This window comes from Capra hircus, chromosome 19 (genome assembly GCF_001704415.2).
Source record: "Capra hircus breed San Clemente chromosome 19, ASM170441v1, whole genome shotgun sequence".
Lineage (NCBI taxonomy): Eukaryota > Metazoa > Chordata > Mammalia > Artiodactyla > Bovidae > Capra > Capra hircus.
The window spans coordinates 56,269,689-56,293,518 of record NC_030826.1 but is presented as its reverse complement, the minus strand read 5'-3'; the positions used below and the strand labels follow the sequence as shown (position 1 = coordinate 56,293,518).

The window sequence follows — 23,830 nt, the reverse complement described above, 5'->3', positions numbered from 1 at the left end:
AGACCCTGTCTTCCTTCCATGGCTTTCTTGTAAAGAAACGTATGAGTGTGTAGCCAGCAAGGGCTGCAAAGAAATGCGTGCTGCTGTGGGAGTAAGAGGGAACTTGACCTTGTCCCGGAGTCAGGGAGGACTTCCCTGAGAAAGGATGCTTGAGCTGAAACACACAGGATGAAGAGGAACTCTTTAGGAGTGTGCTGAAGGGGGAATTTCAACCAGAGGGACTTGCGTGTGCAAAGGCCCTGGGGTGAGAGGGGTGGTGATGCACTTGGGTAGCTTAGAAAAGGCCAGCGTGGCTCAGGCTGGAGAGAGAAGGGGTGAGAGGAGACTGGAGGTGCGGGCAGGAGCCACATTGTCCCCCACGGCAGGGGTGTTTTCTGTTTGTTTGCTTGCTTTTCAAGGAAGGTTTTATTCTTGACATTTCAATCTTTTAAAAAAATTTTTTTATTTTTGGCTGCATCAGGTCTTATGTGGGATCGTCATTGTAGAGAGTGGGCTTCCCTCTAGCTGTGGCCCCAGGGCTCAGCAGTTGCAGCGCGCGGGCTCAGTTGTTCTGAAGCCTGTGGGATCTTAGTTCCCCAGCCAGGGATCAAACCTGTGTGCCCTGCATTGCAAGGTGGATTTTTAACCACTGGACCAGCAAGGAAGTCCCAGCCAGGATGTTTTTTGGGGTAGGCAGTTGAGGATCCAGGCGTGGGCTGGGGGTGGGCACCTTGGTGGGGGCAGCAAGGGCACTCTTGGTGCCTGGGTAGAGGCGTCACGCTGCTCTAGCCTATGGGGACCCTGAAAACGGCCACTTGCCTCTGCTCCGTGGCTGCTGCCGGCTTCTCCTGAGCTCCAGGGCTCATCAAGGAGGCAGAGTGTGCAGAGGAGTCGGGGTGGCCCCGCATCATGCAGATAGAGACGCAAAGTGAGTACTTGCTGCCCTTGATCCTGGAAGGCTGGACTCTTCCCGACGGTCACGATAAGAGGAGCACAGGCGGGCAACCCAGCATGAGCTGCCGGCCTGCCTCAGGGGTTCCCACGAGGGCGTGGCAGAACTGGGTAGCACCGGCCTCCTGATTTCTCTTCCTCTGTTCCCCCTTGGAAAAGGGGAGCCTTCCTCAAAGACCTCAGGGAAAGCAGGGGAGGGCTGGGAGTTCAGTTCAGTTCAGTCGCTCAGTCGTGTCCGACTCTTTGCGACCCCATGAATCGCAGCACGCCAGGCCTCCCTGTCCATCACCATCTCCCGGAGTTCACTCAGATTCACATCCATCGAGTCCGTGATGCCATCCAGCCATCTCATCCTGGGTCGTCCCCTTCTCCTCCTGCCCCCAATCCCTCCCTGCATCAGAGTCTTTTCCAATGAGTCAACTCTTCGCAGGAGGTGGCCAAAGTACTGGAGCTTCAGCTTTAGCATCATTCCTTCCAAAGAAATCCCAGGGTTGATCTCCTTCAGAGGGCTGGGAGGCCCCACCTAAAGGCCAGCGGGAACAGGATGTACACACACAGCAGTCATGTAGGGTAGGCTTTGCCTTCCACCAGCTGTGTGGCCTTGGCCAGGTTGCTTCCAGAAGCCTCAACTACCTTCTCTGTAACTGGGGACAGTAACCCTAACCCTTCCCTGAAGAGTCTTTAGGGAGTGCACTGATGTGGGCACAGTGCTCCCCCAGATCCTGGTACGCAGTAGGCATTTAATAGCTGTGAATTATCATCTACTGGCCTTCCCTGATGGCTCAGACGGTAAAGAATCTGACTGCAGTGTGGGAGAGACCCAGGTTCGATCCCTGAGTTGGGAAGATCCCCTGGAGAAGGGAATGGCTACCCACTCCAGTATTCTTGCCTGGAACATTCCACGGACAGAGGAGCCTGGAGGGCTACTAGTCCATGGGATTGCAAAGAGCTGGACATGATTGAGCAACTAACACACATGTCATCTACTATAAGTTCCCTACCTACTAAGGAGTTCCATTTGGAGAGCACGTTCGTAAGCCCACTTTGTGCGTAAGTCCGACAAAGTTAGCCTAGGTACCCAATTAACACCATTGGCTGTGTAGTACTGTACTGTAATAGGTTTATAATGCCTTTCACCCAAATAATATATTTAAAAACAAACACAAAAAATAAAGAAAGCCTTTTTAATCTTGCAGTACAGTACCTTGAAAAGGACAGTAGTACATACAGGGGCTGGCGAGGAGTGAACAAGCAAGAAGGGTTACTGACTGGAGGGGGCGAGGAGGGGGGAGACGGTGGAGCTGAAGGATCATCAGCAGGAGGAGAGGGAGGGCAGGCTGCAGCGGCTCGCACGCCTGGCGCTGATGGCACGGGCTCCAGGTCCTTGCTGGAACCAGGTGTACCTTGGCATCTTTGAATGTTCGCACCTTGAAGGTTCAGTGTAGGGGACTTACTGGATTAGTGAGAGAAAGTGCCAAGCATTGCTGATGAGAGGGGCCATCCATGAAGGGCCAGGGAACTCCAGAGGAGAGCCCTCCTTCCCGGCAAGGCCACTCCCTGTTGGTCCCGCTTGTCCCCAGGACTGTTAGGGACAAAGATGCCGTCTCTCTGCACTGCTCCTGGCTCCCAGCCGGACTGGGGGCTGAGAGATATTAACCGACGCTGATGGAAACGCTCTGGTCCAGGGCACAGCCCATTGTGTGCCCACACACGGCAAACACTGGCTCCTTTCTGTCCCTGCCAGTGGAGAGGGAGGCCGGACTGCGCCTCTGAGAAGGTCCTGGGCTGGGCAGTGCTGACGGGCCTGCTCCTTTGTGGGCTTAGACATACAGAGGGTGGTCTGAGTGGCGTGGGCCCAGGGCTCTCAACACAGACTCCAGGCCCTGCAGGGGGAGAACGCTAGGCTTCTGCCCCGAGCATCTTCTGTCCCCACTGGGTTCAAAAATGCACATGCCTGCAACTTCCCCGGTGGTCCGATGGTTAAGACTCCGCCCTTCCCCTGCATGGCAGTTTGATCTCTGCTCAAGTAACTAAGATAAAACAAGGATGCACTTGCCTGGCCTGCAGTTTGGGAGAAGCCACAGTGCATGACAGGCTGGGCACCTCTCAAAAACCAGCCACCACTCAAGTGCTCTGTTCCTCTGACCAGTAAGACCCTGGCTGGCAGAAGGTAAAGACACACGAGTCCAAGAAGCAAAACGGGGGACTTGTCTGGTGGTCCAGTGGTTAAGACTTTACCTTCCAATGCAAGGGGCCTGAGTTCAATCCCTGGTTGGGGAAGTAAGATCTCACATGCCTCGAGGCCAAAATTTAAGAAAAGGGCAACCTCCCAGTCTGGCCAGGCCCTGCACCCTGACCTCTGTGGCTCTTTGGTGACCCCCAGGGCTCGTCTCTGACCCTGGCCCCCCAGGCCTGCATCATTGACCCCGAGAGGGCTCGGGGCTGCAGGCTTGACCAGCCTCACTGATGGGGCAGCTGTTCAGCTCCTCCTTCTTGAGGTCTGGAGCCCGGTGACTGGCAGGGTGAGCGTGGGAGCAGCCCCAGCACAACAGGGCCATGGAGCTGCTTCCCAGCAAAGGTGCTGCTGGCCCAGGCGGCCTGCACAATGCCCTGCCTCTGCTAAAGAGACTTCTTGGGAAGCAGACCTGCCCTTGACCCAGCGGCTTCCATTGCCCCCTTGCTGTGGCCCTTCCTCACAACCCCGCCCCACAGAGGGGCTCCCAGCCCAGTCTGTCCTGGCCTGGGCTTCTGGGCTCTTTCTTCCCTCTGTGATGGAGGAGCTACTTGCCCCCGTGCTCAGGCCAAGGGGTGGGGAGCAACCCAGAGGTCACACTACTGAAGCCCGGCCCTTGGTGGTTAGCAGGGAGGCCGTGCTGTGAAAGCCCTTCAGTCCTAGTGGGGAGAGGTAGGCCTAGGCGTCCATCACCTGTTGGTGTGAGGGGTCCCAGGACAGCCTTGCTTGGAGCTGGGGGTTGTTCTCCTGGGGCTGAGGGAGGCCGTGTTCCCCCGGCTTTGCAGAGGTGGACAGGGGCAGGGCAGGGTGTCCTCTGCAGACCAGAGGCTGGTGCCTGCATTCTGAGGAAGCTGGAGCAAGGTTTGGCTTTGTAAAGAGGCGATTCGGGTGCCTGTGGTCTTACCTGCCCCACCCCTGTCCCCAGGGGGCTTGATTTGGGTTGATGGTTGATTCGGGGCGTCATCAGAGCACTGTCAACACAGTGCCTTCTTAAATGTCTCCAGGGCTTCCCCGTCGACGCTAGTGGTAAAGCACTCGCCTGCCAATGCAGGAGACATAGGAGATGCTGGTTCGAGCCCTGGGTCAGGAAGATCCCCTGGAAGAGGGCTTGGCAACCGGCTCCAGTATTCTTGCCTGGAGCATCCCATGGACAGAGGAGCCTGGTGGGCAACAGTCCATAGATTCGCAGAGTCCAACACAACTGAAGCGGTTTAGTATGCATACATAGACGTCTCCATGGGTTCCTGGATGCCCAGTGCTTACCGAGTGCCTGGTGCCTGGTCGGGATTTAAGAGATGTTAGTTTATCTCAAGGGCTGACAGTCAGGATGGTTTCAGGCCCTGGAGATAAGTGAAACCCTGGCCCACCTCCTGCCCACCCGCTTCTGGCTTTTGGGCTTCCTGTCTGGTGGTCCCCAGTTGGTCACTGCCACATATATATGTTCAGGGAGGAGTCCAGTAGGAGCTCAGTCTCCTAGCATCGGGGGTTGGGTCTAGACTCTGATGCCAGATCCTTCAGGGAGTGCCCCTGATGACTGTAAAGTGGGGAAGGGCAGCCTGAGAGGGCTGTGGGGCCCAGGAGTCCCAAGGCTAGAAAAAGAAGCTCCCAGAACAAAGAGCTTCCTTCTCCCCACCCCACCCCCACCATCCCTTGGAGCCCACAGCCCACTGCCCCTCCCCTCAGCCTCCCAGACTGTGTTTATCTGCAGGATTTAAGTCACCTGCCCACATGCATAATCCCATAATTAGCCTCAAACCCCAACTGTCGACCTCCCTGTGCCCCTGGGGGTCCTGTCTCAGGAGTCAAGGGACTTCCTATCTCTGTTTTCTCATCCGAAGGCAGGATGTTAATAACCTGCTCTGCCAGGCCGTAGAGCTGTTGAGAGGATTAGAGCAATCCTCTGAGGGTGAGGCTATTGTGAAAGATAAATAAAGGATAAGGTGTCAGAATCCGTGAGTGTTGTTCGGGAGCCAGGGCATCTTCAGTCTGCTCACTGACCCTGGGGCAGGGCCTCCCTGCACGCCCACCACCTGGATGCTTCCCGGCTCCATGGCCCCAGAGGGCCAAGCCTGGTGGAGGGTGACTTGGGAGAGGATTCGGGGAGCCTTTCCCTCCTTAGCCACACCGCCACGCATCTCCCCAGCCCCCTCCCGGCCCCAGACAACCACTTTCCATCTCTATAGATTCGCCTGCTCTGGACAGTTTGTGGAAACGGGATCCTGCAATCTGTGGTTCTTCGTGTCTGACTTGTTTCACTGAGCATGTTTTCAGGGTTCATCCACGTTGTCGCCTGGGTCAGAGTGTCATTCCTTTTTGTGGCTGGGTAGTATTCCATGCTGCTCCGCATCTAATCAGCCTCCCCTCAGTTGATGGACATTTGGCTTGTTTCCTACGTTTTGACTGTTGTGAATAATGCCGCCAGGATGCAAGCTTGCTTACACTTAGCGCCTGAATGGGTACACGGCAAGCTGTGTGTTGTGTGTTGTGCTCAGCCATCTCTGACTCTGGGACCCCATGGACTGTAGCCGGCCAGGCTCCTCTGTCCATGGGATTCTCCAGGCAAGGATACTGGAGTCAGTTGCCATTTCCTCCTCCAGGGGATCTTCCAGACCCCGGGATCAAATTCGCGTCTCCTGCATTGGCAGATGGATTCTTTACCACTGAGCCACAAGGACAATGGTTAAAAGGGCAGATCTGTGGGCCCCATTCCCCAGAGATTCTCATTCCATGAATAATCTGGGCAGTGCTGGGAATCTGCATTTCAGAGGCTCCCAGGAAGACAGTGATGAAGGGATCAGCAGACCCGAGAGAGAGAGGCAGCCCTAGGCCATGTCGGTCACACCTCTGTTACCCGGGTCCTCAGAGTCCTGCGGGAAGGTGGGGACCTGGCCAGGATGTCAGCCAGGTGTGGCCCTGTTCGGAGCAGTTGGCTGGACCTGGGTGGCTTTATGAGCTCAGCATTCTAATGTTTTTTTCATCTGGATACAGAGCTTTCAGGGCCCTGTAACACCCTTCCTGGGATCAAAATCTCCTTTCTTGAGTACCCACAGGATGGAATCAAAATCTCCTTTCTTGAGTACCCACTGGATGGTACGACTAGAAATCTGACCAGCCACGAATTTTCCTTCTTAAAGAACAAACAAACAAATCCAGAAATAGCTTTACAGAGGTGATATCCAGCGGAATCCGGCTTTTGTTTTGCTGTGTCTGGTTTACAGCCCGAGAATAAAGGAGCTGTGGGCTTAGCAACCTGGACTGGAAATGACGCCTCCTGAGCTGGGCACCCCCTCACATTCCTGGTCTCTGCTGGGGCTTCCCGAGCAGGCGAGGGGAGATGGGGTGATTTCTTCTCTCAAGGCTATGGCCCTGTGGGTCCTCCCTGACTTCTGGCCGGGGTGAACATGAGGCCCGGAGATGTGGTGCAGCCTTCCTGGGGTCACCCAGCAGTCTGGAGCCTGAACCCAATTTGCACATCGCCCCCTGCTCAGAGAACTTCGCTGCCAGTTTGGTGGCTTGAGGGGGAACAACAGTTTTCACGCAGGGGTGATTTTGCTCCCCGGGGGGCATGTGGCGATGTCACCGCGGGAGGAGGCAGTGCTGGGGCCTCCAGGGCCGGAGGGCTGCTGCCAACCATCCTACAACACCCGAGACAAGTCCCGCTCACCGTGGTCCAGCCCAAAGCACCAGTAGGCTGAGACTGAGAAACCCTGAGCCATCGAGAGGCCAGAAAGAGGCGGTTAGCGCTGCTCACCTGATCAAAGCCCCACAGCTTAGCGCTGCTCAGCAGGAAGAAGTCCCCACACGCTTTGTTCCTGGTATTTCTCACCTAGGAGATGCCGGGGAGGAGCCTGGTCCCTTCTGTAGCCCCATATACGGATGACACCCCCCTACCCCGAGTCTGAGGCCCCCCCTAGCTCCCCAGTGGATCTTGGGTTTCCCAGCCCAAATCTAGAACTGTGCAAAGATCACAACTGGCCTTGAGTCAAGAATAGGTCTGGATATGGGGCGGTGAGGGCAGGGAGAGGGCAAGCCGGGGCCTCTGCGGAGTCAGGGGGCCTGGATCAGTGGAAGCAGGGCCCTGCCGTATGCTGCCACCTGGCCCAGCCCCAGCCACACCTCCCACCCCACCCCCTGCCAGTGTGTGTGGGGGGGCCTTTGCGTCTTGTGTGGTCAACGTCCCCCTTGAAACCTCCCAGAGGCAGGTGTCCAGCGTGCTACAGGTTGAACATGGACACTTAAGACTCAGGGATTTTGTGAAAGGAGGATCCCAGGCTGAGCCCACCACCTCCGGGCTGAGGGAGGGGCCTGCCTCGGGGCAGGGGGTGGGGGGTGATGTATCAGTTTCCAAGGCTGCTGGACCAAAATACCACATTCACTCAGTCGTGTCCGACTCTTTGAGACCCCACAGACTGCAGCACACCAGGCCTCCCTGTCCTCCACCATCTCCCAGAGTTCCCTCAAACTCATGTCCATTGAGTCAGTGATGCCATCCAGCCATCTCATCCTCTGTCGTCCCCTTCTCCTCCTGCCTTCACTCTTTCCCAGCATCAGGGTCTTTTCTAAGGAGTCAGCTCTTTGTATCAGGTGGGCAAACTATTGGAGTTTCAGCTTCAGCATCAGTCCTGCCAATGCATATTCAGGACTGATTTCCTTTCGGATGGACTGGCTGGATCGCCTTCCCTCCACATGTGTCTGTGCCCTAGTAGCCCCCTTTTACAAGGACACCACCACCTTATAAAAGGACCACATCCTAACTCAACTGATTACATCTGCAACAACGCTATTTCCAAATAAGGTCACACTCGGAGGGGCTGGGGAGTTGGACTTCAACATTCAAATCTGGTGGGGGGGCGGGCACAGCTCAACTAAACAGATGAGCATCCCCCCAGCTAGGCCGCTGTTGTTCCAGAGGCAGGGACAGGAGGCCTGGTTAGGAGCCTGGGTTCTGGAACCCAGTAGCTTTAAATCCAGTGAGCTCTGTACTTGGCAGTGCAGCCTTGGGTACCAGTCTGACTCCTCATTACAATCTTGCAATAATGAGGCCTGCTCTAAGTTGTCGGAGAAGATGAGAAAGTGTGCAAAGCATTTAGCACTTCTTGTGGCCCCAGTGCAGCTTTATTTAGAAAGCTTTCCTTGGGGACTTCCCTGGTCGTCTAGTGATTAGGACTCTTGTGTTTCCACTGCAGAGGGGCATGGGTTCAGTCCCTGGTCAGGAAAGTTCCAGATGCCACGAGGTGTAGCCAGAAAAAATAAAACATTCCCTGGGCTGATGCCGGGTGCCAGTCTGGGTGACTTTTAGGGTGTACAGGAGCTGCTTTGCGGGGCGGGGGGCGACACATGCTCACAGAGGGGCCCCTACGTCTCCTTCTGTGGCCACCTTGGGTCTGTGCTCGTGGGATTCCTGGCAGTGAGAACAGGAGGAAAAGTTCCTGAGCTCTTGTTCCAACCCTACCTTTCTCCCGAGCACTGCCGGTGATTCTGGGCTGAGGCCACCTGCCCTCAGCCTGCCTGTCACATCGCGGCCTTGCTCGTGTGGTCCCCTTGCTTGCTTTCCCACCTCCCGTTCCTCAGCCAATTCTCGCTCATCCTTTAAGACTTGCTGCTGGGACTTCCCTGGTGGTCCGGTGGTTAAGATTCTGCATTTCCAGTGCAGGGGGCACAGGTTCAATTCCTGGTCAGGGAACTGAGATCCTGCTTGCTTCGTGGCATGCCAGAAATTTTTTAAAAATAAGGTAGATACGCAACAAGGACTTCCTGGTGGCTCAGTTGGTAAAGCATCTGCCTGCAATGCAGGAGACCCTGGTTCAATCCCTGGTTCGGGAAGATCCCCTGGAGAAGGAAACAGCAACCCACTCCTGTATTCTTGCCTGGAGAATTCCATGGACAGAGGAGCCTGGTGGGCTCCAGTCCCTGAGGTCGCAAGAGTCGAACACAACTTAGCTACTAAACCACCAAGCAACAAGGATTTACTCTGTAGCACAGGGAACGATATTAAATATCTTATTAAAAAAAAAGAAAAAAAACAGTGCTGGTACCTCCTCTTCCAGGAAGCCCTCCTGTAGTGGAAAAGCTAGGGCGTGTGCCCCTTGTCTGCACTCTGCCTGCCTCCCAGAGCCCAGTGCTTGTTATTAAAATGGTCTGTGCCCTGCTGGACTCTGAACGCCATGCAGGAAATAGCATCTCTCTCTGACCCAGAGGGTATCGCGTAATGCCTGGGTTACATGCAAGGTGCCCAGCAGTTGTGGTCACTCGGCCTGAACTCCTGTGCTGCCTCCGGGCGGCCCCGAGCACCCCACCCTCAACCCGGCCCTCCGCAGCTCAGGTCCAGTTCACCTGGCCGAGGGGCACAAAGGCTCCATCGTGTGCCTGAGAGGGCGGGGAAGGGGCTGATGCTCTGAAGAGTTGGGTGCGGGCAGGGGTCCAGACAGATGGAGACCCAGACAAAGCCCTCTTTTAAGAGGGGCTCATGGCAGCCGTGCTGACGATGTCCTGATTCAGGAGGCTGAATGTCAAAGGGACCAGATGCCCACGGTGCCCATGAACTTGGCAGTGCCCGGAGGTCACCTGAAGGTGATCAGTGGGCGATGGGCATCCGTGCAGGCTGCCCGCCCTCCCCTGCACTAAAAGCCTCCAGAGGGTGCCCCTCGGGCTGCTGGTGCTGCCAGTGTGCCCAGGGGCTCTGACGCCGAGGGTGAGAGCCGTGCAGCTGGTCAGGCTCCCTTGCATCCCTCCTCTGGGACCCACGCCTGGGGACTTGTGGGCGGATATTTCTTCATTTGGGTCTGACACTTGATCAGGGCTCCTGCTCCAGGTATTAGGGCCCGAGCCAGGAAATGGATCCTGGGAGAAGCTTACATGGCCCTGGGGCTGAAGCCTGGAGGAGGTGGCCAGAGACAGGTGTGCACCCCAGGTACACTGCAAGCCCCAGCGTCCTGCACGCAGCTTGCTGTGCCCACCCAGGCTTTAGCAGTCTGTGACGAGGGCCAGGGCAGTGGCCTCCTCATTTCCCTACACAGAGCCCCACCCCAGCCTGTCTGGGGCATCCCCTCTCGTGGCTCCCCTGGAATCCCACCTGACTGGTTAAGACCTTTGCCTGAGGGTCCTGGGCAGAGGGGACAGACTTCTTCCTTCTTCCCTCCACTGAAGATCTCAGAGGAGGGCCCTGTTGGGATCTGGAGGAAGCGGGGGTGGGGGTGGGTGTCTTGGGCCAGTTTAGAAGCAGTGAGCACCAGTGTGTACCTACTGGGAGGAGCCTGGTGGGAGCCCCAAAGCTGTGGTCCTCCCAGCACCGGGGGCTCCTGAATCCTGATGCTGGATGGGGGTGCACCCAGAGGGACCCCTATCATCTCCTGCGTCCATGGTACTGGACCGGCTCCCAAATCAGCCTCCTCTGTCTGCCCCTCGGCAAGACAAGGGCCTCACGCCTTGTCTCCTCTCGAGTTCTTTTTGGGCTGTCACTGGCCCTGACTCCCCTGCTGACCCCAGAAGGGAGCTCTGAGCCCTTGGGGTGGTCCCAGGGCAGCCCGCCCGCTCAGTGTCTTGTCCTTTGTTGGGACTCGGTTGACCTTGACCCTGACACTCCTGGACTCCAAGTCTCATCCGGCCCCTCCTGCTCTTTCCCACGTCCTGAGTGGGGGTAAGGCCAGTGGTCAGTGTGGACATCGGGGTGGGCCTGGGGCTCCCGGGTTACTGCCCACCTCCCCTTGGGACCTTTGTAGATGGTGGTTCTTATGGACCCAATGGAGGACCCCGATGACATCTTACGGGCGCACCGCTCCCGGGAGAAGTCCTACCTGTTCGACGTGGCCTTTGACTTCACTGCCACCCAGGTGAGGGGGCGCCTGGGCCTGGGGACACATAGGATCCCCTCTCTGCCCTCTGACCGACTTGGGAGGGAGCCCTTAGGGGACCCTGGCACCGAGCCCCAGGCGTCCCTCCATCACTGACTCTCTCTACCTGCCGCATCCCCACATGCACACGTGTGCGTGAGCCTGCATGGCGCATACAGAGCCTTCTGCGTGGACACACCTCGGTCAGCACACAAATGCCACCCTCCACGGGGACCCACACAGCACTCCCCACAGGTGGCCCCTAGGGGAGCTGCAGGAAGGTGCTTGAAGCCCAGCTGGTGGGCGCCTCGGGGAAGCTGACACCCTCCCAGGGACCCCCGTCTCACCCATCCGCGGATGCCCCAAGGAGCAGGTGTGAGGCGTCCTCTGGGCTGGGGGCCAGGAGCCAGCTGTTGGTGGGGAGGGTCTCAGGTGTCCTGACACTCTTGCAGGCTGTCATTCCCCCCACACACACTGTCCCCGTGGGGGGAAAGCAGAGACATCCTTCCCCCGTTCTCACCCCCACTTCTCAGGGCCTGAGGGCTCTAGGGATGAAACTGCCTCTGTTGGGGGTGAGGGTGAGCCTGCAGGCCTGTGTGCTCTGCCCTGGCTGTGCCCAGGGTCTTGATGGGTCTCCTCTTCCCTGCAGGAGATGGTGTATCAAGCCACCACCAAGAGCCTCATCGAAGGCGTCATCTCAGGCTACAATGCCACTGTCTTTGCCTATGGCCCCACAGGTGAGGGCAAGTGCCCCCGAAAATCAAGCTCCTCACCCTCCACCTCGGAGCTTGTCTGGCCCAGGCTGGAGCAGGAATCAAGGATGTGGCCGATTGAAACTGCCCTCTCCCAGAGCCATTTGGACCCAGAGCCCCACCCCCAGCTAAGGATGCCATCTTCTCCCCCTCCCCCCACCTCCCAGCCACCTGGGAGGCTCCAGCCTTGAAGACAGACCCAGGTTTCCCAGGGGCCCCGCCCTCCCAGTCTCTGTCCTGCTCACCCACCCCCTCCCCCATCTGCCCCAGGCTGCGGGAAAACCTACACCATGCTGGGCACAGACCACGAGCCTGGCATCTACGTTCGGACCCTCAACGACCTCTTCCGTGCCATCGAGGAGACCAGCGACGACATGGAATATGAGGTGTCTATGTCCTACCTGGAGGTGAGCCCTCGGCCTGCCCCGTCCTGAGGGCTTGGGCCGGGAGGCCTGCAGGCCCGGGCCGGTTTACCTCCCGGGGGTCAGGCCACAGGGCAGTCTCCTGGGGGCGCTCATCACGGCTGCCCTCCCATGTGCTTATGGTCGGCTTCACTTTATAAAAACTCAGAGAGGCCAGGCAACTAGACAGCCATAGTCCTGCGGTCACACAGTAAGTGGGGGGACAGGAATTCAGACTCAGGACCCTGCGGCTTTAGAGCCGAGCCCTGCCCACTTGGCTACTCCAAAGCTACCTGGTCACTGAGCACAGACCTCAGCCAGCCTCCCAGAGGCCATCCTCTGGGCCCACTCCACCGCTTCCCAGGTGGCTCAGATGGTAAAGAATCTGCCTGCAATGCAGGAGACCCAGGCTCGGGAAGATCCCCTGGAGAAGGAAACCAACCCACTCCATTCTTGCCTGGAGAATCCATGGACAGAGGAGCCTGGCGGGCTACAGTCCATGGGGTCGCAGAGAGTCAGACACGACTGAGCCAACCCTGTTTGCTTTGCTAGGCTACCTGCAGGCGCCCTGTATATGTAGGTACAGGTGAGAACGTTACATATACGGACAGGCTTAGACCTGCCAGCCTTCTCCACCTTGACACAGCCCCCGATGCCCACCTGTGGGAGTGCTATCACTGGGCAATAGCAGATCAGTAGGGGTGGGGGCCCACAAAGGCGAGAAGCGGTGGGAGAGCCACTGGGCTAGGCTCCATCTGGCTCCTGGCCTCCCTGGCTCCCTCTGGAAGCTGATAATCTCCTGGGTGACAGCTCAGGAGGGGCAGCGAGGCACTGCTGCCAGCACCTGTTCCAGCCAGTGTTGTGTTGACTTAGCCAGCAAGATGCACTTCGGGGGCCATGGTTGGGGAGGCTGGGTGAAGGTACCATAAGGGTTGCCTAGCAACCACCAGGGCTTGGCCATGGGTTAGGTTCCATCCTCTGCCCGGTGCCCAGCTGGCCTGCTGCCTTCTGTGCCGTTGGCTCTGGCAGCCCAGTGTTTCCCCCCGGACGCTGAAGCCCCCTTACGCCCACCCCATAGGAAGGAAGGAAGGGGTCCATCTCCTTAACCCAGGGTTTCCCTGAGAGGAGCCTGGAGCTCTCAGGAGGGATGGAGAGCCCGGCTGTTGCCTGAACCTCCTGCTCTTGGTCTCCCGTTAATGTCTGTCCCCTGCCCCTCCCAATCGGTCCCATCAGATCTACAATGAGATGATCCGGGACCTGCTGAACCCTGCCCTGGGGTACCTGGAGCTGAGGGAAGACTCCAAGGGAGTGATCCAGGTGGCCGGAATCACTGAGGTCTCCACTATCAATGCCAAAGAGGCGAGTCTTGTGCAGCCAGTCGGGTAGTGGAAGACACTAACCTCTGTGTGTGGCGGTGTGACCAGAGGTGGCAGGGCTCTGCAACCAGGGAGCCGCTGGGGCTCAGCTGGGCTGGAACTGGGGCAGACACAGAGGACCCTGGATGACACGCTCCCGGCCACGCCGACCCTGGGGACGGGCCAGGCATCCCACCTCCCAGTTGACAGACAGGCCTTGACCTCTCAGCCCTCACAGCACATGGCGGGCTGACCCAGCCCTGCCTTGGGCCCCTTCCCAACCTCGAAGAGGCAGGACTGGGGAGCGTCCCCACGGGCCCCCAGAAGTGGCCTCCCTGCTCTGCCCTGCCCACCCAGATCATGCAGCTGCTGATGAGGGGGAACCGGCAGAGGACCCAGGAGCCCACGGCCGCCAACCAGACGTCCTCACGCTCCCACGCCGTGCTCCAGGTGGCTGTGCGCCAGCGCAGCCGGGTCAGGGACGTCCTGCAGGAGGTGCGGCAGGGCCGCCTCTTCATGATCGACCTGGCTGGCTCTGAGCGGGCCTCCCAGGTGAGGTCGGTTCCCCCTGGGGCTGGGGCAGAGCTTGGGGGTGCAGGGCAGGGAGGCTGGCCCACCCCGCTCCCCAAGGGGTGCAATGGGGACTGTCTCAGGGAGGGTGGGAGTAAGGGGTGCTCCGGAGGGGCCAGCACTGAGGGATGTCACAGAGGACAGAAAGGGTGGGCTGGGCTGGGGTACCCCAGGGAGACCCCCCCTGCCAAGGGGCTGTTTGTGGGAAGGGGCCTGGCAGTGTGAGGGTCTCTCCAGGGAAGGAGACAGTGCGTGTCCCGGAGGACATGGGGAAACCACCAGGAGAATGAATGGGCCCGATGAGGAGCTAGGGCCCCGGGGGAAATGATGACCCCTGATGGGGGAGACCCTGGGCAGAGCCCAGGAGGGGACCCTGCCCACCACCTCAGGGAGAGAAAAGGGCCCACCACCCACTTGTCAGTGTTCATTCCCCCTCATCGCCGTTTGCCCAGCCCTGCCACCCAAGCCTGGGCCCAGGCCCCCTCTTGTGGGCAAATTCAGAAGTTTCATGGTCGCCTGAATCCATGGGCATCTCACCATTAGCACTGAGGCAAACGCAAGCACCAGGGAAAAGTGACAAGGGATTCATGTTGGAACATGTGGGGTTGGTTTCAACAGGGTGGACTGGGAGAAACACATTCTCTTTTCATAAAGGCCTAAGGGCTTCCTGGAGGAAAGGGGCAGGGAGCAGCCAGCGGGGAGAGGGTGTGCCCTGCAGCAACCTGGTCCCACCTTCACCAGGCTGGACAGAGACATCTCCCGAGGGTGGCAGAGCCTCCTGGGACTTGGTCCTGTCCTGCTCTCACATCCATTCACACACAAATTCATGCATTCCCTAACACACAGGCTTCCTTTTTTTTTTTTTTTTAATATTTATTGATTATTTATTTATGTATCGGCTGCTCAGGTCTTAGTTATGGCACATGGAATCTTTAGCTGCAGCATTCAAACTCTTAGCTGTGGCATGTGGGACCTAGTTCCCTAACCAGGGATCGAACGCAGGCGCCCAGCATTGGGAGCGCGGAGTCTTAGCCCCTGGACTGCCAGGGGATTCCTCACACACCTTCTTATACACATATACACGCTGTCACATGTACACATGCAATTCACACACGCTCACACGCCCTTCCCCGCATACACACAAACTTCCGTCCTTCCGCCTGGAGCCTAGCTCTCTCTCTAGAGCCGGGAGCCCACGGCCGTGCCGGCTCCCAGATGAGCTGCCTGGGAAGTCATGACCTCCCTCCATCTCACCCTAGGCGCTGCCCTTAACTGTGCCAGCGGGTCAGTCCTCAGGGAGATGAAGACCCAGGCTCCATCCCTCTTTGGGAGCTTCCTGTCCCCCGCTCTCGTCCAGCGTGCATGCTCAGTTGCTTTCGTCGTGTCCAACTCTGACCCCATGGAGTGTAGCCCGCCAGGCTCCTCTGTCCATGAAATTTTCCAGGCAAGAGTACTGGAGTGGGTTGCCATGCCCTCCTCCAGAGAATCTTCTAGACCCAGGGATCGAACCGGCGTTTCCTGTGTCTCCCGCGTTGCCAGCCAGGTTCTTTACCAGTAGTGCCCACTTAGGAAGCCCCACTCTTGTCCACAGACCTTCTCGTTCTCTGACCTGGAATGCCCTCCCTGGGCAGAGGGCAGACCAGATCCTCAGCGTCTCTTCCTTGCAGAGCCCTGGGGGACGGGGAGGGGGTTTACAACCCAGGATGGCCTGGGGTGGGGAGTCATACCTGCTGCTCGCCTCCCCCCAGACACAGAACCGTGGGCAGCGCATGAAAGAGGGGGCCCACATCAACCGCTCGCTGCTGGCCCTGGGCAACTGCATCAACGCGCTGAGCGGCAAGGGCACCAACAAGTACATCAACTATCGCGACAGCAAGCTCACCCGCCTCCTGAAGGTACCAGCTGCCACTGGGCCTAGGCCCTGGGCACCCGGGGTGGGGCTGCCAGCTTCGCAGAGGAAAATACAGGTCGTCCAGCTGCATGTGAATAAACAACAGATAGATAACGAAGTCCGGTTTGGGTATCAGTACATATGTCCCATGCCATCTTTGAGACATACTTTAAAAAAAGCTCACTCATTTATCCAAATTTCAGATCTAAACTGGGGGTCCTGTAAAGGCTTCCCAGGTGGCTCAGGGGGTAAAAAAAAAAATCTGCCTGCAACGCAGGAGGTGCGGGAGATGTGGGTTTGATTCCTGGGTCAGGAAGTTCCCCTGGAGGAGGGCATGGCAACCCATGCCAATGCCCTTGCCTGGAGAATCCCATGGACAGAGGAGCCAGTCCGCAGGGTCTAGAAGAGTCGGACACAGCTGAAGCGACTGAGCTCACGCTTGCAGGCCCCCATTTGTGAACAGCAGGGAGGAAAAGAGGTTGCATCTGAGCATCTGACCGCCCCCCTTCCACCAGCCCCAGGGCTGTGGGTTTGAGGGAACTGGGAGTCATCTGGATTTGGGGGTCCAGGTGGACAGTCGTGGCTCCCAGAGGCTGCTGTTGTGGGGTGGGGGGCACGCTCCTGGCGGGGCTCTGAATGCAGTGCTTCACCCCGCCACACCCAGTTCCTTTTTGGAGAGGAGGGAGCCATTCTGCATGACTTGTGGGATCTTAATTTCCCGACCAGGGATTGCACCCCGGGCCCTCAGCAGTGAAAGCATGGAGTCCTAACTACTGGATGGCCAGGGAATTCTTTGCAGTTCCTTTTATCGGGTCAGCGTATCTGAGTTAGAGGGTCATTATTTCCATTTGCAGATGAGGAAACTGAGGCACCAAGAGGCTAAGTAACCTCCCCAAGGGCTCCTGCCAGTAAGTGCTGGACGGAGGGCCCCAGCAGAGGTCTGGCTGGGCTGATGGCAGAGCTGCAGGTGACCTAACACTGGGCATCAGCCCGCCAGCATCACTGCACCTGCTGGCTGGGGGTGTGAGAGCCGACTCCTGCCACCTAGAAACCCGAGGGAGCTAAGGGTTAGGGAGGTGAAGGAGCTTGCTTGAAGTCGCTCAGCTGGTCACTGCCGCGCCCGAGGGCTTTGACCCCAGGCCCCTGTAGCCCCGCGCACTCTCTCCGTTGAAGAGAGCAGGGCAAACCCAGGACAAGGGAGGCGGTGGCCACAGGCCCCATTCACTGCATCCCCAGCCTCGCTCCAGCCAAGACAATGGCGCCTTCCGCTGTCAGCAAAGGGGGCGACCTGGAAGGCCCGAGGAGGTGGTGGAGAAGCCCAGGACCCCTCAGCGCTCTTCCCGCTCTGGTTCCAGCCAACCTTTCCTCGTCCTCATGTATATGAGCGGGGGAGGAGGAGAGCTGGGCGGCCCTGACTCAGGTGCTGGAAATTTTCAAACAGGAGCTTTGGAGAAGAAACTGGGAGAGGGAAGAAGTGGGGAGACGGCAGGGGGCGCGGGAGGGCCCACGGGGTGCTCAGCACCAGCACCCGCGAGTGTGAGAGAGAGACGCACACGCCACGAGGGCATCATGAGCGGGAGCAGGGCCCAAGGAGGCGGTGCCCTGCTGACTGCCGCCCGCCCGCCCCGGCCCGTCCAGGACTCCCTGGGGGGAAACAGCCGCACCGTGATGATCGCCCACATCAGCCCAGCGAGCAGCGCCTTCGAGGAGTCCCGGAACACCCTGACCTACGCCGGCCGGGCCAAGAGCATCAAGACCCGGGTGAGGGGCCCCTGCTCTGTGCCCCCAGCACTCGCCCTTCTGGGCCAAGATTCAAGCCCCCTGGACTGACTCCAGGGCCTGCCACCCCCAGCCTCCGGAACACACACACTGGCCCGAGCCGCCACTGCTCTGGCCCCGTGACTTGCCAGGAAGCCCACAGTTTCTGAGGGGCCCCTTCTCTGTTCTAACTTTATTTGGCCGTGGTCAGCCTTTGTTGTTGTGTGTGGGCTTTCTCTGGTTGCGGCGAACTGGGGGCTCCTCTCTAGTGGCGACTGTGGTGGATTCTCTTGTGCGACACGGGCTCTGGGGCATGTGGGCTCAGTAAGGGTGGCTTATGGGCTTAGTTGCCCCGTGGCATGTGAGATCTTCCCAGACCAGACACCAAACCCATGTCCCCTGCGTTGGCAGGCAGACTCAACCATCGGACCAACAAGGATGTCCGTTTCCTCCTCTTGCTCAAAGTCTGTGCTCATCCCCCAGGTCTGTGCCCCCAGCCCCACCATCCCCTTCCATCTTCCTGTTTTCATCTTAAAAGATGCTCATTCAGACCTTTACTCCTCCAAAGGCCCTAACCCTAACAGTTACAATAGCAGTGACTGTTACTGAGCACTTATACTGTGGGCCCTTTATCAATTCATCTCATGCGATCCTCAAATGAGGCAGGCGTTATTTCTGTCCTCATTTTACAGCTGAGGACAGTGAGGCTGAAGGGAGCTAAGTGGCTTCCCGGCTGGGGAGGAATGGCACTGAGCTCTGCCCAGTTTCCAAGATTTCCTTACATTTTCTGGTCAGTGTGTTAGAATCCTGGCTATCTATGAGGTCATCTGGGCCCACCCATGTGAAGAGTCTAAGAACCTAACCAACATTCTCCTAACACAGCAGTTTTCCAGCTACTGTGTCAGGAGTTGGATGCTTTATCTCTACTCTCTCCATTAAGGAACTTAATGGTGGGAAGAGACCCTTAAAACAGCGAACTGATAGTTCAGAATATTATTAATAGCAGGCAGCACGCCAACAGCAGGGAGGCCAGTGGGATCCCACGGACCTCTTTAGAGACGGTGAGTGGGCATCTGAAGGGTGAAGAGGAGACTCCAGAAGGGAGGGAGCAGTAAGGACAGAGGCTCCTAAGGCAGGGAGGAGGTGGTGTCCGTGGCGGAGGTGGGGCGAGGAGAATGCTTCCTTCCCTGGAGCAGTGAGCCAAATGAAACTAGAGAGAGCAGTGTGCCTTCAACACCAGATGAAGGAATCAGGACATTCTCCCAGCAGTAGGGAGCCAACGAAGTTCGAGTGGCGCAGAGAGCTGGGGCTTGAATGGGGGCGCCACATAATTTTAGGAGTATGCCTCTGGTAGGGGCATGTAGTTTGATAGGTTGTAGGGTCGGAGGCAGGGCTTCCCTGGTAGCTCAGGTGGTAAAGAATTCGCCTGCAATGCAGGAGACCTGGGTTCAATCCCTGGGTTGAAGATCCCCTGGAGGAGGGCATGGCATCCACTCCAGTGTTCTTTCCTGGAGAATCCCATGGACAGAGGAGCCTGGCGGGCTGTAGTCCATGGGGTCGAGAAGAGTCAGACACAACTGAGTGACTAAGCACAGCATAGACCAGGGTTGGAGGCGAGGAGGTCATTACTGTCATCCAGGAGAAAAAGAGGGTCCCCGCTGGCAGGCCCTGGGCCCCCCGGTGACTGTACCCCGCCCCCTCCCCAGGTGAAGCAGAACCTGCTCAGCGTCTCCTACCACATTGCCCAGTACACGAACATCATTGCTGACCTGCGGAGCGAGATCCAGAGGCTCAAGCGCAAGATCGAGGAGCGGGGCGGACGGAGCCCGGACCGAGCCCAGCTGGGGCGGGGCGACATCCGCCACATCCAGGGTGCGTGTGTGGGTCTCCGTGAGCCAGAGCCCGTCTCCCGATGCCCCTCTAGGCTGCCTCAGGGTGCTCTGCAGTCAGACAGCGCTGGCTTCAAAGCCGGACTCAGGCTCTTTCTGGCTGAGTAGCCTTTAAGCCTTCCATCCTTCAGCTGTCAAGCAGAATCGCGATCTCTGCCTCAGAGACCTAACCTGAGGATTCGGTGCCTCAGACTGAGAGTCACCTGGGCATTTAGCTGTGTGGGGGCTTCACTCTGGGGATTGCAGTGAGAGCTGCGAGATGGCCTGGCATCGCCAGGAGGGATACGGTTCCCTGACAGATTTTCGGTACTTGCTTTGATGATTTTGCAGCACATGGCAATAAAGTGTCTAAGGGGCGCCTTTTACTAGTTGACAGAAAAGCACTGTAAAGGCTGGCGGAAGTCCAGTTCATACTGGGGGGCTGAGAGTCACCTTTGGGTCACCGCCTGAAGATAGTGTAGAAGTGGGATGTGGGAGGGGTAATCTAGGAGGTCTTCCTGGAGGAGGTGGTTGCACAGAAGTCTTTTGGGGAGAAAGAGAGCAGGGGAGGGCCCAGGCGGACCCAGACTTTCCTGGGCTGACCTTTCCTCCTCCGCTGACCTCTCCCACCTCCCATTCAATGGGCAGCCGAGGTCCAGCTGCACAGCGGGCAGGGAGAACAGGCTGCGATGGAGCACCTTCGTGAGCAGCTGATCAGCACCTTCCAAGAGCAAATGGACACGCGGAGACGCCTGCTGGAGCTGGAGAACCGCAGGATGGAGCTGGAGATGGACACCTCCCGCCACCTGCTCACCATCGCCAGGTGAGCACCGCTGGCCTGGGATGGGAGCCGGGAGCTGGAGCCGCACCTTATGCCCCCCAATCCCCATGGCCTGAATCCCCCGTCTCCTTTGGGGTTGGGGCTGCGGCAGCTGGAAGCATAAGGCACGCCGGGCACTCAAGTGGCGGGAGGAGCGTCGGAAGGATTCCTTCACTAAGGATGACACCAGGAAGGACTTGGACACCGGTGACAACCAGCCAGACATCGAGGAGCCCACCGAGGTGGTGTCCGCCCGCGAAAGCGTCGGTGCATTGATGACCGAGCAGAAGAAACTGCGAAAGCAGAAGGTGCCTGGGGCTCGGGGGCTGGGCAAGGGAGGTTGAGAGACAGCAGGAAAGGGCTGGGGGAGGCTTGCGGGAGGAGTGAAACCTGGGCTCTCAGGCCACAAATCCCCTGTGACTTTGAGTCTCTCTTTCTCATCTGAGGGCTTCCCTGGTGCCTCAGATGGTAAACAATCCGCCTGCAATGCAGGAGGTGCCGGTTCGATTCCTGGGTCGGGAAGATCCCCTGAAGTAGGAAATGGCTACCCACTCCAGTATCTTGCCTGGAGCATCCCATAGACAGAGGAGCCTGGCGGGTCACAGAGTCAGACACCAGTGAGGGATGAACGCTTTGTGAGTGTGTGTGTGCTCAGTTGGGTCCGACTCTTTGCTACCCCCTGGACTATATAGCCTGCCAGCCTCCTCTGTCCATGGGATTCTCCAGGCAAGAACTCATCTTTAAAATGGGAGTGGTCAACCCTAGTGGGGTTGATGAGATTAAATAAATCCTTTCACATATTAAAGACTCAGAAAACTGTTAGCCAACATTTTAATTAGGATTTCCCAGACCTCCCTTCTCTGTTCTGGAGCATAGCCATACCAGGGGCCTTCAGGGTCCACCAGTCCAGAGGGCAATAGATGGGCTGGGGTTGAGCTGGTCCACGGAGCTCATTTCCCTGGATTCCCTGGTGGCTCAGATGGTAAAGGGTCTGCCTGCCAATGCGGGAGACGGAGGTTCGATCCTTGGGTCGAGAAGATCCCTTGGAGAAGGACATGGCAGCCCATGCAGTATCCTCGCTTGGAGAATCCCATGGAAGAAGGTGCCTGGCGGGCTGTGGTCCATGGGGTCGCAAAGAGTCGAACAGAACTGAGCGACTTCACTGCATGGAGCCTGTTTCAGGGATGGGTTGCCAGAAGGTGGGCACAGAGGGGTCACTCAGGAGCAGTCCCCGGCTGCAGAGTTCAAGACAAAGCTTCGAAAAGCGGGCCTCGGAGTGGGGCTTCAGCCGGCCGCCCAGCATCCGGGGCCTTGGAAGGGCGAGGACCCGCTAAGCGGCGGGCGCGGGCGGCCCCTCGGGGCCACCTGGTGCTAACGGCCCGCTTGGCTTCCCAGCTGGCGCTGGAGCAGCGGTGCCGAGAGCTGCGCGCGCGGGGCGGCCGCCTGGAGGAGACGCTGCCGCGGCGCGTCAGCTCGGAGCAGCAGCGCGAGGCGCTCGGCCTGCTCTGCCGCGTGCACGAGCTGGAGCTGGAGAACGTCGAGATGCAGTCGCAAGCCCTGCGCCGCGACGGAGCGCTCCGCCACCGCCGCGAGGCCCTGCGCCGCCTGGAGCAGCGCCGCAGCCTCTGCGAGGAGATCATCCGCGCCCAGCGGCAGCTCATCCAGGGTAGGGCGCCCGCCCCGCACGTCCGACCCGCCGAGGGCCCGAGAGCGCACACTGAGCCCTGCCTCTCCGCTCCCCCACCGCAGACTGCAACCTGGCCGTCCCGCAGCACCTGAAGGAGCTGTACGAAGTGTACCTGCGGGAGCAGGAGGAGGGCAACCTGGAGCGTGCCACCATGATGGACCGCCTGGCCTCTCGGGCCCTGCAGGTGGGCGCCTGGGCTGGACCATGCGCACCTGTGCTAAGGGCAGGACTGATGCCCAAGGCGGCGCCTGCCAGCAACTCAGGTGGCTTCGGGACCGGGCTGGCTGGTCCCCAGAAAGCTGACTCCTCCTCCTTCTTATCTGACCCAAAGCCTCGCCAAGCTCCCCTCCCATGGTGTTCTTCTCCCGCACGTGTCCCCTCCAGGGCCTGAGGATCAGGGTTGGCCATCTGAGATAGCACTAAGGGCCCCAGATGCCCTCCCAGGAGACCAGGCCACCAGGCGGTGCCACTGGGGATGCCTAGCAGACCAGGGCTGGCCCCTGGGAACTCGGAACACAAGCCCCGCCCCCCGCCCCCTGCGCGGGGGGGGGGGGGGGGGGGAGCCCTCTGTCCTCTTCTGGGGCTCCCAGCCCAGATTACAGCCTCATACTCTGTGTGCCTGTATCACCCAGGCTGTTTACTCAGTCCGAGACCAAGTCTTCTGACTCCCCTCTCCCTCCTTTCCCCTCCCCAGGACAGTGCCTTGCCCAAGATTAGCCCCCCAGGAACCGTGCCGACCCCAGAGGAGTCTGACCTAGAGACCATCAAGATGCCGAACTCGGAGTCCCCGCACCAGCACAGCAGGTTCCTCCCTCTGCTCAGCACTGAGAGGTGAGCCTGAGGACCGCCTCCGGCCATCCAGCCCACCTGAGCCACCAGGCCGTGTCTCAGAGATGCCAGCCCAGACCTGGCTTCCCAGGGAGGATGGAGCAGGAAACAGGGGAGGGGGCACAGGTCTGGAGCCAGGACTTTGGGGTCCTCGTTCCCACAATGCAACAGTTCTCAGGAGGGGTGGTGGTGGGCCCCCCGTGGCACCAGCCTGGGCAACAGCTGCCCATCCTCCTCTGCCAACCTCAGTGAAGCGAACCATGAGTTCAAGGCGAGCTCCCGGGCCTGGCAAGCGAAGGGCTCCTCTATGCCCACCCCACCCCCTATCCTGGCCAGCAACCTGGTGATGAAGGAGGTGAGCAGTGGGCCCCATAGGCCCCTGGATGTGGGTGGGAGTACCCGGGAGGGACACCCAGTGGTTGGGATGGAACTTTTCCAAAACAGCCCTCTGAGGACGTAGGGTCCCTGCTGGGTCCAATGGCTTCTCTTCCCAACCCATTCTTCTCACAGGCTGCCACTCAGGTCGGTCTGAACAGCCAGATCAGCTCCTCCCCTGAAAGCATCAAGAACCTGTGGGAAATCCCCTTGTCCCACAAAGGTGTGTCCCCTGCCTCCCTCGACCCCCCTCATCAGCCTGAGCCTGGCATCATCTCAACAGCTCAGAGCACCCAGCCCGGAGCCCCTTCCTTCCCTCTGTCCACACAGAGCAGGGGACACAATTGGAAACCAGAATGGGGAACACACGCCCCCTCCGCTTCCCACTCGAAAATAATTTTAACAGCAAATAGAGTCTGAATCCTCCCTACCCTGTGGCCACAGGCGACCCTCATTATCTCAGCAATCCATCCTCAGAACCTGGGACTTCCCTGGTGGTCCAGTGCTTAAGACTCAGCACTTCCACTGCAGAG

At 58.7% G+C, this 23,830-nt stretch overlaps 1 protein-coding gene across 1 annotated transcript in view; it reads left to right on the top strand.

The window, feature by feature from the left end:
- Positions 1 to 23,830, top strand: part of KIF19 (kinesin family member 19) — a 28,120-nt gene that overhangs the window by 2,212 nt on the left and 2,078 nt on the right. Inside the window, exons 3-17 of the mRNA XM_018064029.1 lie at positions 10,882 to 10,992; positions 11,642 to 11,729; positions 12,015 to 12,151; positions 13,379 to 13,504; positions 13,858 to 14,052; positions 15,819 to 15,965; positions 17,600 to 17,722; positions 19,426 to 19,591; positions 20,236 to 20,410; positions 20,520 to 20,715; positions 21,803 to 22,073; positions 22,157 to 22,278; positions 22,789 to 22,925; positions 23,172 to 23,277; positions 23,433 to 23,520. Coding sequence (XP_017919518.1) covers positions 10,882 to 10,992; positions 11,642 to 11,729; positions 12,015 to 12,151; positions 13,379 to 13,504; positions 13,858 to 14,052; positions 15,819 to 15,965; positions 17,600 to 17,722; positions 19,426 to 19,591; positions 20,236 to 20,410; positions 20,520 to 20,715; positions 21,803 to 22,073; positions 22,157 to 22,278; positions 22,789 to 22,925; positions 23,172 to 23,277; positions 23,433 to 23,520 — 2,188 coding nt within the window. The remainder of the gene's footprint in view (positions 1 to 10,881; positions 10,993 to 11,641; positions 11,730 to 12,014; positions 12,152 to 13,378; positions 13,505 to 13,857; positions 14,053 to 15,818; positions 15,966 to 17,599; positions 17,723 to 19,425; positions 19,592 to 20,235; positions 20,411 to 20,519; positions 20,716 to 21,802; positions 22,074 to 22,156; positions 22,279 to 22,788; positions 22,926 to 23,171; positions 23,278 to 23,432; positions 23,521 to 23,830) is intronic.